The sequence below is a fragment of the Hyla sarda genome, chromosome 3, assembly GCF_029499605.1.
Source record: "Hyla sarda isolate aHylSar1 chromosome 3, aHylSar1.hap1, whole genome shotgun sequence".
NCBI lineage: Eukaryota > Metazoa > Chordata > Amphibia > Anura > Hylidae > Hyla > Hyla sarda.
The window spans coordinates 338,530,267-338,544,133 of NC_079191.1; the positions used below are offsets into that span (position 1 = coordinate 338,530,267).

General features: G+C 40.7%; 1 protein-coding gene across 1 annotated transcript in view; it reads left to right on the forward strand.

Moving 5' to 3' along the window:
- Positions 1 to 13,867, forward strand: part of TTC27 (tetratricopeptide repeat domain 27) — a 367,717-nt gene that overhangs the window by 140,159 nt on the left and 213,691 nt on the right. Inside the window, exon 7 of the mRNA XM_056567404.1 lies at positions 4,073 to 4,237. Coding sequence (XP_056423379.1) covers positions 4,073 to 4,237 — 165 coding nt within the window. The remainder of the gene's footprint in view (positions 1 to 4,072; positions 4,238 to 13,867) is intronic.

Below are 13,867 nucleotides of genomic sequence, written 5' to 3' on the forward strand. Positions count from 1 at the left end.
CGAGAGGCTGTTACAGCGTCTCCGATGACATTGGTCCTTTTTTATTCATTGTTTTCCACTGTCTGCATACTGGAGATTTTCTAAGCAAAATGCGCCAGAATTCTAACTCTAATTCTGTCAAAATTAATTCTGTCAAAAAAAAATTATAAATCTTGTATGGGACATACAAAATAATAGTAATGCAGCACATTAAGATAAATTCAATCTGCGGGTTTATTCACACATCCAAACCAAACAGTGCAACGTTTCGATCCTACATTGTGAATCCTTTTCAAGCATTGCTGCTTGAAAAAGATCTGCATTGTAGGATCAAAATGTTGCACTGCTCCAGCCTGCTGCTGCACTCTTCTCTGTAGATTGCTGAAAACACTGATCAGTGTGGTGCATATGCATAGCACTGTTCATTCTTTGCAATCCAAAGATTGCAATAAATAGCCCCCTTTTGGGATACAAAAGTGTATATAAACGTGGGTATCCTTTTTAATCGTTTTGACTTCCATATAGAGAACATGTTAGTCATCATGGCTTTGTGCCGGAGGCTTACTTTAGTTCGCCTAAGGTATCGTTGTGTGCCTCGGCAGTTCTTTTTGTTAGGGTCTGATCCCTGTTCTGCTACTTGTTGCTGGGCCGCGGCCCTGGTACTGTTCTTAATACCCGCGACAGGCGTTGGGCCTGGCTGCCGTGATGTTTCTTACTTACTTTGCTTTTGTATTACTGTAACTGCAAAACTTCTTAATAAAAACTACAGTTCAAAAAAAAGAGAACATGTTAGTTTTACCGTGAAATGTACAGTGTAAAATTAAAACCTCGCATAATTTCTGTTTTCTTTTTATTTTCCAACACAAAACATTTTTTTTTTTTTGCCTGTGTCGTACATTTTATGGTAAAATGAAAGGTGTCATTACAAAGCACAATTGGTCGTGCAAACAAGTCCTCATATGGGTTTGAAGATGGAAAAACAAAAAAGAGATGCCTCTTAGAAGGCGGGAGGAAAGGATTGGGGATAAGATGTCTGATCACGGGGGTCTGGCCGATGGGGCCTGGGCATGGAGGGGGCGTGATGTCATGACCATAGCCATCCTAAGCTGGAGCTCTGAACATAAATGTAGGGGTACCATGCAGGAGATCACAGTGGTCCCAGCGGGAGGACCGCCAGCAATCAGACATCTTATTCCCTATGCTTTGGAACTCATAGTCTCAGCATGCAGGAGGGCAAGATAAAACCCAATTCTTTAATGTACATTAGACTCGGTAAAGTTTTCAGCTTTACCCATTCCATATAGTAGTAATACCGAGGTTTCTTTAATATACAATCCAGTACAAAGCCTAATCCCTATATACATTATATAATTTTTTCCTTTTTTTCTTTTAAAATCCTTTCTTATGAATGTCTGAATTACTATTGACCTTGCCATATGCTGCCCTGGTAACAAGAAATACATATTTCTCTTTTTCTTAAGAGGTTAACAGATTTAGAAGTACACCTCCAGGCTTTATAAAACAGTGTGAGAACATCAGGCCTGCTATACTTTACAAGTCTTTAGTTCTAAAATATATTCTGCAAGAACTGCGAGTATCTGCACATAAAGGCAAAATACCATGAAATCACCAGTAAGCCTGGACTTATCATTCACGGCTGTGTGTTAGTTTACCAGCTCATCTTATTTAAGGAACAGCTCTCAAGGGTCCACCTGGCCGGTTCTTCGAGCAAAAATAAATTCCAGTAACTGCACATTAGGTCACTATAATAAATAAGAAATGCCAGCTGTATCAGACATTAGGGATTGCAGGTTATATGTAGGTCACAGTTATAGTATAGTATCTTTATTAAAAAAAGTTACAGTATTAAATCTAGTGAAATGGACCTGAGCAACAATGTGCATCCTTATTGCTTCTCGCTAGATAAGGGATCTAAAAACAAATGTTTTGGATGTAGTCAGAACCGGTGTGATAAGATAGTAGTTGGGGAGCAGACATTTCCCATTAGTAGGCCAAGAAATGCATTCCAGTTTAGACCACAGAAAATAAAATAAAAAATGTCCTAATAATATCGGAATTTCCTGGCCAGGTTAATGCCAGCTTCCTTGGTGGTATTAAGGTAATGGTGTATTATGATTTACTCACCTACTTAGACTCCAGTGAGGCCTTCTATGTCCTGACCTTTGACAGGAAAGGTGCACTATACTTATCACACTCTGCTAATCCATCCTGTCCTGCATTGATCATACTGATCAGTAGAGACAGAGAACTGTGTGGCTGTGACTGAACAGCTGAATAGTTCTCATAGATAATCAGGCAAAGGGAATGGTTGGTGCATCCAGCATTGTGTGGGTATGTTCACACAGCGGAATGTCTGTACGGAATTCTGCCAGTATATTCTGCACAGACATTCAGCTACAAGGATTTCAATAGAATTCTGCTGCACTGTTCACAGTGGAATTTTTGCCGCAGTTTCGTGTTTCTGCCGCAGAAATCTCAATTCCGGTGTCTTCAGAAAAAATAGAAATGCCTTTTCTTTCTGCAGATTTATTATAATCCTACAAAATAACAATCGCCATGACCGCCACCTGTGGACACTGTCATGACCGCCACCCGTGGATGCATCGCGTGCCCATGGCGACGCGTCCTTGCTGGGGCTGCGTCATCGCGTGTTCCTGGAGCGCTATGGGATTCGCGTGGTGACATAGTCCTGTGACGCGTCCCCTGGAGCCGGAAGTCGCGGCACGGGCGCTCGATTCGTCCACAGGAGGCAGTCATGAGAGGGCGATACAGACCCCTATATATCAGGTACAGTCACCCCATTAGACCCTGTGATCAAGCGAAACGCGCATTAGGGAAACGTTCTGTTTGACCCACAGGTATTCTGTGCAGCTCTGGGGGGACCTTCCATGTCTAGTGGGGGGTATTTTTTTGCCAGCCATTACATTCATTCATCTGTCCATACTCTTATGGATATAGATGTATTTGGGGCCAAAAAAAGGATGTGTGCAATAGATCCTGAGGTATGACAAATGTACTTTACTGTTATGTTTACATGCACTGCAGCACTTTTTCATTGCTGAGATCTTTGTATTGCAATATATACCCTTCAATAGTTCTTACCTTTTGTGCCCGGATGATTTGCACCGCATTGTTTACATCTTAACTCAACTCAATAGGGACTTATTAGGGTTATAGGTTGAACTTGATGGACTCTGGTCTTTTTTCAACCTTATGAACAATGTTACTATGTTATCTGACATCCCGGGAGGAAAATTTTCCTTTCTCCGCCCAGCCATTTACCTGTGGGTACTTTTTTGCCATGTTTGTTCTGTTCTTTTTATGTGTTTTTATTGTATATTTTGTGATTTCAATAAAGAATATGTCTGCTTTATAGCTGTTTCAGTCTACCACCTTTTTTGTAGGATATATATTTCTGCAGATTTAGCTCGGAATAGCATTGTTGTCAACAAGATGGGGCATTTTTGACTGTTTCTAGCACCCTCCGGAACTTTTAAGTGGGCAGAATGTCTGCATTTCCAGGCAGACATTCTGCACATTTTCCTACCGTGTGAACATACCCTCAGGCTGGGTACACACTAAAGGTATGTGCACACTGAGTAATATCTGCCCCGAGAAATTCCGGGAAAGCATTCAGTGTGTATGAGGCGCCACCGAATAAAGCCGGGCGGACTTACCCCATGGACGGAAATGCAGTCTGTGAGGTATTCTGCAGAGGAACACTAAAAGAAACATTTCCAGTCAAAATAAATACAGCTGGTGGAATTTATCATTGATATACGCTGTTTACTGTGCTTTGAATTGTTGCAAAAAAATGCTGCAAATTTGCTCATAGCATAGACAACAAAACTTCTCTGCCACTGATAATAATTTTTTTTCAAATGTAATTTTTTCATCCATCAGTAACAGACATTAAAATCCCGCATTGCGATGTTTCTCAAGAAGTTATCTTCGCAAGTCCAGAGTTCTGCTTCTCTTTTAAAGGAAAACATATACCATATTTAGTTTTGCTAATTTCTGTCCAGTATTCAGAATGATTTTCTAAGATAATTCTATTTTTGTTCTCGCTTAGTTCCAAAGATTGAAGATCTGTTATTGGAAAAAGGAGCTCAAGACCTGCTTGTACAGCTTCATCTTGAATGTGGATATGTGTGTCTCTATTTCTATGACTACAATAGAGCGAAGGAACATCTTAATCGAGCAAGAAACGTGGCTAAGCTTCAAGTTAATGTAACTGGTAAGAGTCTGATGTCCCACAAGATTTAAAAAAAATATATAAATCTAGACGTCCAATGAACATAAAGTTGCCTCCTTTACCATCGAATTATTCAGGCTAGGTTTACATAATTTAAAAGGTATAAAGACCTGACTCTTTTCTTTACCACAAGGGTAATGAGGTTATGGAAATACAAATAGTTTTGCTTAAAATAATATATACAGTAGGTTTATTAGATAAACAATAAGGTAGACAATAAGGTATAAATTCCTATTTTGATCACAGGGCCCTTGTAGTGAAACGGGGTTAGATTAAAAATGTTAAAAATAGTTATTATCCCCTATGTATGATCAAAGGGTTATAAATAAACATATATTAGTAGTTAGAATATATATTTATTTATAACCATTTGATCATGCATAGGGGATAATAACTAGTTTAACATTTTTACTCCTTTTAATCTAACCCCGTTTGACCACAAGGGCCCTGTGGTCAAAACTGGAATTTATACCATATTGTCTACCTTATTGTTTATCTCATCAACCTATAAATTATTTTGAGCGAAACTATTTGTATTTCCATAACCTCATTACCCTTGTGGCAATGACCCGAGTCAGGTCTTTATAGCTTTTGAGGACTGTTTACTTCCTTTTCAATTTATACTAGCTATTTACCATTGGCCAATTTCGGTATTTTTGGCCTCTAACAGTTAACCTCGACCTATTATGTTGTGATCTGCACAAAATCTTTTTTGTATAAGTTAAAAGGAGTTGTCTTATGAGGCATGGTCTGTAAAGTGTATTTGATTGGGTTCCCGACCCGTAGATTTAAAATGAAATAAGAGATGCAGAGGGAAAGTGGGCATTCCAGTTGAAACATGTTATTTCCTTTTCAGCTTTCTTTTAATAGAATGTGTAGTAAAATAACAAATCAACATGATAAATCCAAAAAAATATGGTGATACCAAATAAGAAATTTTTTTTTTACGTACTTTTGCATAATAAAAGTGTGTTATGGGGAAAAAAGTTATTTTACATATAATCATTTAAAAAAATGGGGGGGGGGGGGGAGAGGGATATAATATAAATAATAAATTAACTTTGTTCTGAAAGTCATTAAGTTTGCAGAGGTGGCATAAATGCATTTTTACCTAATCGCTCATGACAGCACCCCCCTGGAGAGGACCTCCCACCACAGGACAGGAAACCTGGGAACATAAAAGAGGGACACACCTCTCCACACCTCAGTTCAGGTTTCCTGGGAGGAGGCCTGGGAGCTGTCTCCATACCTCTCCAAGGGGCTGCAGGTCTTCCGGTAGTGGGGCTCCCTGTCCAGCAGAAGTCTCATCTGAGGAGCAGCCGTAAGCCTCCCTGTGAGTACTGCGGGGGGGGGGGGGGGCTAGTTGGGTCCCGATAGCCCTGCATCTCCATCCTTTCCCCAGGGGTGCAGGATTTCTCCATTTTGGATCCCCTGTCAGTGTTTTCCAGTGTCTGGAACCCTGTGGACAACAGGCAGCCAGCCCACAGCAATATCCAGCAGTGCTGAACTTTCCAGTAAGCAGCCCGCTGCTGCCAGCAGCTCGCAGAAGTACAGCAGCCAGCAGCAGTATTCAGCAGCCCGCAGCAGTATCCACAGTATCCAGCAGCCCGCAGCAGTACCAACGGCCTGCAGCATCACCAGCCCGCAGCAGCTGTGCAGACCATTCCTGGTTGCCCTGTAGTGTTTTTTGCTGAAAACTTCCTCCAGCATGTCGGAGCATTCGACAGAGGGAGGTGGACGCTCCAAGAAGAGTAGTTCCAGTCTGGCTACGGAGGTGTGGATCTACTTCTGGTTGAGATAATTTAAATTTAATTCTATATTCTTCTAGCTAAGTCAGGCTATTGTTTTGTAGGATAGCAGGAAGTCTTCTTCTAAATCCCGTAATCAAGAATGTGCAGAATGTAGGAAGCCATAAGATCCTGCCTATAAAAAGTCTATATGTGCAGCCTGTATTGAAGTTATTGTGGCCCAGGAGTCCTCTGCAATTACTAGCAACCTAAGAGTAATGATCTGGGAGGAGATAGATTCATCCCTTAAAGGACTAGGAGTTGTCGGGTATGTGGGTGCTTCAGCTTCCTCTGTGGTCACCCCTGCCATTTCCAGTCCCTGAGTGTACAAGAGGAAAATCTTACTCTATATTCCTCCTCTGATGAAGAGCAAGAAGAGTTAAAGTCCAAATTGCTCTTTTCTCCAGATGATACTGATCAGCTCCTCAAAGCCATCCACCTAATGGCTAATCTTGAGGAAAGCAGAGAGACAGTCACGGCCGAGGACGCCCTATATGAAGGCTTAGGTCCCAAGAAATCCCGTACATTTAATTTGCATAAAAGTATCAAGCAAATAATTGCTAAGGAATGGGAAAATCCAGAGAAGAAATCTTTTTTTCCTAAACTCCTAAGAGGAAGTATCCCTTTGAAGAGTCATTCACTAAATCATGGGATAGAGCCCTGTTAATTGATGCCCCGGTGGCTAAAATGACTAAGAAATCTGCTTTGCCATTTGAGGATCTAGGAACCATGTCTAATCCAATGGACAAAAAAGCCGAGTTCTTTAACAAAAAGACCTGGGAGGTGGCCACAGCTTCTATCAGAACCAACGTAGCTGCTACATATGTTGCTCGCTCCCTAAGAGTCTGGTTTTCACAATTACAAACCCATCTTGTTAACCAGACTCCTGGAGAAGAGATTTTAGAATCCTTACCTGTGATTTCCAAGGCGGTAGATTTTTTGGCAGACTCCTCAGTAGATTCTGTATGTTTGGGTGCCAGAGCAGCCGCTTTATCTAAATCTTCTAGGAGGGCCACATGGCTTAGACAGTGGAAGGGGGATGTGTGCTCAAAAGGCAAACTATGTTCCATCCCTTGCATCGGAGATCGCCTTTTTGGTCCCTTCTTAGACGAAGTACTAGAGAAGGCTTCTGATAGGAAAAAAAGGGTTTTCACTCAGGGTCATGCTTCTGATTCCTTTCGTTGCAAAAAATAAAAAACAACAACCCAGAAAGCCTAATCAGAAGTTTCAGGACAATAGAAAATATAAAGTCCCTAGCAAAGGTAGAGGTTTCCTCTTCAGTCCCAACAAAGAGTCTAATTCCAAAGATCCCAAGCAATGATGGCTTTCTCCCAGTGGGGGTGGGGGGCATCTGTCCAGACTTGCAGGGGCCTGGGAGAAAATTTCTATCCACTCTGAAATCAGGTCTCCTTTTGGAGTTCCGGTCTTTTCCTCCAGACAGTTTCTTCCCCACTGGGATATGGAAAGATTCCCTGAAACAAGAGGCCATGATAACAGAAATAAAATCTCTTTTGCTCAAAAATGTCCTGGTTCCATTCCCCCAGAGTGGAGGGGATTCTATTCCTTTCTCTTCTTAGTAAAAAAAAAAACATTGTTTCTTTAAGAGTGATAATAAATGTGAAAAAATTTAACAATTTCCTGTCATACAAAAAATTCAGGATGAGTCCCTAAAATGCACAATTCCATTGCTATTTGCAAATTGCATGATGGCCGTTGTAGATTTAGAAGACACCTACTACCATATTCTCATCGACAACTCTCATCAAAAGTTTCTAAGAGTGGCAGTGTTTATGGAGGGAGCATGGGTCGATTTACAGTATCAGGCCCTTCCCTTTGGCGTCTCTCAAGCCCCAAGGGTATTTACCAAAGTGATGGCGGAGGTGGCAGTTTTCTTAAGAACCCAACAGATCCTGTTGGTCCCATATCCGGACGATTTACTTATTGTATCAGACTCTCCGGAAACCCTTCATTTTGATATTCAAGTAGTTTGCTGCATATAAGGATCTAGTTTGGAATCTGAATCTAAAGAAGTAAAATGTAACCCCTTCCAGGCAGTGCGTTTTCTTGGGCATCCTTCTGGATTCAGTGTCTCAGCTTTCCCTCCTGCCTCTAGCCAAACAGATCCTCATCAATGATAGAGTAGACATTCTTTACGGTCTCACCTTTGCACGTTCAGGGAAGCAATGTCAGTACTAGGTCTCATGACTTCTTGTATTGTAGCAGTGAAATGGGCTCAGTACAGATCCAGGATGTTACAGACAGATATCCTTCAAAAGTGGGATGGCGATCCCTCATCACTAAACCAAAAATGTTCTCTTTCCTCAAAAGCAAGGGTCTCCTTGATATGGTGGATGAACCCCAACAATCTATCTCAAGGGGTACCTTTGTCTCCCTCGTCGGTAGTGAGTATAACTGCAGAGGCCAGTCCTTGGGGTACGGGTGCCTCCTGCGGCCAGCATCTCCTCCGAGGCAGATGGTCTCCTCAGATGCATCAGTCTACATCAAATTACAAAGAGTTCTATGCAGTGTTCCAGGCAAATATCTTTGCTTATTCCTCAAATTCAAGGGAAGCATGTGCTGATATATTCAGACAACACCCCCACTGTAGCTTACTTAACCCCTTAAGAACCAAGGACGTACTAGTACGTCCTTGGTCCTGCTCCGGTGATATAACGCGGGGTTACACGTTAACCCCGCATCATATCACGGCGGGCCCGGCGTCATAGTGAAGCCGGGACCCGCCGCTAATAGCGCGCATAGCCGATCGCGGCGCCGCACGCTATTAACCCTTTAGCTGCGCGCTCAGAGCTGAGCCGCGCGGCTAAAAGCGAAAGTGAAAGTTGCCGGTTAACTCAGTGGGCTGTTCGGTATAGCTACGGCGAAATCGCGGCATCCCGAACAGCTTACAGGACAGCGGGAGGGCCCCTACCTGCCTCCTCGCTGTCCGATCGCCGAATGACTGCTCAGTGCCTGAGATCCAGGCATGAGCAGTCATGCGGCAGAATCATCGATCTCTGGTTTCCAATGAGAAACCAGTGATCAATGATAAAGAGCAGTGTGTGCAGTGTTATAGGTCCCTATGGGACCGATAACACTGCAAAAAAAAAGTGAAAAAAAAGTGAATGAATATCATTTAACCCCTCCCCTATTAAAAGTTTGAATCACCCCCCTTTTCCCATAAAAAAAAAAAAAACACAGTGTAAATAAAAATAAAAATAAACATATATGGTATCACCGCGTGGGGAAATGTCCGAATTATAAAAATATATCATTAATTAAACCGCTCGGTCAATGGCGTGCGTGCAAAAAAATTCCAAAGTCCAAAATAGTGCATTTTTTGGTCACTTTTTATATAATTTAAAATGAATAAAAAGCGATCAATAAGTCCTATCAATGCAAAAATGGTACCGTTAAAAACTTCAGATCATGGCGCAAAAAATGAACCCTCATCCCGCCCCATACACGGAAAAATAAAAAAGTTATAGGGGTCAGAAGATGACAATTTTAAACATATTAATTTTCCTGCATGTAGTTATGATTTTTTCCAGAAGTACGACAAAATCAAACCTATATAAGTAGGGTATCATTTTAATCGTATGGTCCTAGAGAATAAAGATAAGGTGTCATTTTTACCGAAAAATGTACTACATAGAAACGGAAGCCCCCAAAATTTACAAAACAGCGGTTTTTTTTTTCAATTTTGTCGCACAATGATTTTTTTTCCATTTCATCGTAGATTTTTAGGCAAAATGACTGATGTCATTACAAAGTAGAATTGGTGGCGCAAAAAATAAGCAATCATATGGATATTTAGGTGCAAAATTGAAAGAGTTATGATTTTTTAAAGGCAAGGAGCAAAAAACGAAAATGCAAAAACGGAAAAAAACACGGTCCTTAAGGGGTTAAACAAACAGGGGGGGGGGGGGGGGGACAAGATCAGACTCCCTGTTAAATCTCTCCTACCAGATTTTTTTCCTAGCAGAAGCCAGGCTAGCATCTCTCTCTGCAGTTCACCTGAGGAGAAGACAACAAGGTGGCAGACTTCCTGAGCAGAGTTCATCTTCTTCAGTCCGAATGGTGTCTAAACAAGCAGATATTTGCAATGATAGATGAAAGGTTTGGAAAATTCTCTCTAGATCTGTTTGCTTCCAGAAACAACAAGAAGAATCACAGGTTCTATTCTCTCAACCCACTGGATTGTCCAACAGAAGTAGATGCCTTATTCTTCGGGTCTTGAAAAAGATAAGACAGAACAGAGCCTTAGTCCTATTGATAGCGCCCTTCTGACCTCGAAGACCCTGGTTTACCTTGCTAAGGACAATGTTAGTCTCACAGCCGTGGGATCTTCTGGACAGGGAGGATCTACTGTACCAGGGACCAGTTCATCATCCTCAGTCGGCTCACCTTCATCTAACAGCCTGGATGCTGAAAGGTTAATTCTAAAAGCTAGATGCCTATCTGACCAAGTAATAAGCACCTTACGTGCAAGTAGGAAAGACGTAACATCCTCCATATACCTAAGAACATGGAGGGACATTTATCAATGTTTGCTTATGTATTCCTTTTTTTGGTACTTTTTTCTTGCTTATGTGTGACTTATTTATCAACTGGTTTCAGCCTGTTGATAATTTTCTTTCACGTAAGCAATTTTTTATTTTTTACTTTGGTAGTAGCTTTTTCTGCTCCATGTTTGAGCTGGAGTATATTTAGTCAATTTTTAACCTTGTTGCAACTTTTTTTTGCTCAATTGCGACTGTCGCAGTTAATAAATACCAGACTACCCGTAGTCCATTTTAAAATTATTACTACGTAGTTACGTTTTGGAAAACTTGCTTTTCTCACTTCCCAGTCAAAATGTTGCACGAAAAATCGCGTAGTGGCAGATGCGACATTTGTGCGACATTTTTAGTAACAAAAAATCGCTTTATAAATGTCTGTCATGGAGAGCCTTCCTAAGAACAGTGGGACTGCAGTCGATCCATTGGGAGATCCTAATATCCCTCAAATCCTTCATTTTCTCCAGTTAGGCCTGGATAAGAGGCTAAGTCTTAGTACCTTTTAAAGTACAAATTTCAGCACTTAGTTCTTTTGTTAACAGCAAGTTATCAGATAATATCTTAAACATTTTATTTCTGGGGGGACAAGATTACATCCTCTATCAAGACCCTCTGTTCCCCCTTGGGATTGGAATCTGGTGTTAGATGCCTTGTCAGGACCACCATTTGAACCTCTGGATTCTATCTCCATCAAGTTGCTCACCTTCAAGATGTGCTTCCTCCTGGCAATAACAACAGCTAGGAGGGTAGGAGAATTACAAGCACTCTCTGCCTTTCCTCCTTATACCGAGATATTAGATGACAGGGTAGTAATGAGAACTTTACAATTTTTTCTGCCGAAAGTGGTTTCCGAGTTTCATAAATTTCAGGAGATTATTCTTCCCTCTTTTTGCGATGAGCCGAGACATGAAGGTGAAGTCAAGTTCCATAACCTTGATGTCAGAAGATACCTCCTGAAGGATCTGGGCTCTTCTTAGGACTTTCGTTCTACAGAAAAACTTTTAGTCTTATTTTCTGGCTGTAACAAAGGCAAGACTGCTTCTAAACTGTCTATGAGTAGATGGATCATGGCATCAATTACATTAGCCTATACTACAAAGAATCAGGATCGACCTTCCTTTTTTTCAGCTCACTCTTCCAGAGCAGTGGCTTCTTCCTGAGCTACATGGTCCTCAAAACATACTTTTTTTTAAACACTATAGGTTGCATTGAAATCCTTTTTCTGATCTTTCCTTTGGACGTAAGGTACTTCAGGCGGTAGTCCCGCCCTGATTGGTTACTATTCTAGGTCTCCAGCGGTGCTGTCATGAGCGATTATGTAAAGATAGATTACTTACCGGGTAATCTGTTTTTCATTAGCTCATGACAGCACTCCTCATTTTTAACAATAACATTTCATTGTGAAAACTTAATATTCCAAATAATTGTTACCTGAAAATGTTACATTGGTATGCCTGGTGGACTCTGGTTTCCATGCCAGCCCATCAGCACCTTCAGTTCCTTAGGGCACTAATGGGCATCCAGAACTTGCCCCATCTGAAGCTCCTTAGAGGGCAGTGTCACTATTACGATAATTGTTGCCAAAAATCTTTGGTGAAATTTCAGGAGTAGGCCTCAGATTTCTGCTACTGATCCCACATGTTTTTTAAGATGGCAAAACCAGTTATGTAAACATACCTTTATTCCAATTTTATTGTTAATACATAGTGATGGCCTAAATTATCTTTTGGAAGGATTTTGATAGGAATTTCACAGTTAAATGTTTCTGTGTGTGTCCACAGCAAAACAAGGCTTGCAGCCAAGACACGGTGGTAGATCCCTTTATGTTTTGAATTAATTCAACATGGCAAATTACATAGGAATGTTCTGGCACATGAGAATATTTTGTTTGGAAATATATAGAAATGCCAGCAATCCCATCAGTATTAATCTAAAGAGGTTTATAGAGAAGTGGTTGTTTATTCGTTATTGTAACAATATGGCATTTTTTTAAATTTAACTACTTTACAAGAGTATAGTGTAATTCTTAAATATTTAATGCTAGCTTGAACTTTTTTTTTTACTGTAATTCTTGCAAATGTTCATACTGACCTGACTTTTTAGTAAGTTCACAATACAGAATAATGTCATTGTTAGGGATCATTGCAAACCTTGGCAAAAGTTATGGAATTTACATGTTCATCCGGTTTCATAGCAAATACTCAACCACAGATACGGTTTTTGTTTAATATCTTTGTCAGTGATATTGCATAAGGTCTCGATGGTAAGGTGTTGGCCTTTTTGCTGATAAAACAAAGATTTTTAACACGGTAGATGTTCCTGGAGGGATACACCAAATTTATTTAGGTAAAATAGAGCAATCGTTAGAACTCTGGCAACTAAAATTGAATGTGAATTAGTCCAAGATAATGTACCTTGGGCATAAAAACCCTGGGAGTATAGAATATATACAGTCCTGACCTCAGTACCTGAGGAAAGGAATTTAGGGCTTAATTTTTTTTTTTTTTTTGAAGACTTAAAGGAAAACGGTCATTCTGTTCACCAACACTAAACCCAATACACTGGGTTATAGTGAGGGGTCACTTACTAACATACATACCTAATGTTCGGAGTTATGTCCCACTGAAGATCCTCTTATATCTTAACTGAATTTTGCCCCGTTGGCTGTATTTGCTCATGGATGTAAAGGGAGAGGTATTAGCAGTAGAGAGGGAAGTGTCCATGGGTGTATAGGGAAAGGAATTAGCAGTAGAAAGAGAGAAGTGCTCATGCCGCTCTGCCACACTTGGAGTATTGTGCGCAGAACTGAAGGCAATATCTCCAGAAGGCTATAGATATTTTGGAGAGAATTCAGAGAAGAGCTACTAAGCTAGTACGTGGATTGCACGATAAAACTCACCAGGAAAGGTTAAAGGACCTTAAAGGGGTTTTCCAGAAATGTATGTATGTGTGTGTATGTATATATATATATATATCTCAACTGGCTACAGAAAATTAAACAGATTTGTAAATTACTTCTATTAAAAAAATCTTAATCATTCCAGTAGTTATCAGCTGCTGAAGTTGAGTTGTTCTCTTTCTGACAACAGTGCTCTCTGCTGACACCTCTCCTTGTCTCAGGAACTGTCCAAAGCATTAGAGGTTTGCTATGGGGATTTTCTTCTACTCTGAACAGTTCCTGAGACAACCAGAGGTGTCAGCAGATACTGTGGTCAGACTGAAAAGAACAACTTAACTTCAGCAGCTGATAGCTACTGGAAAGATTTTTT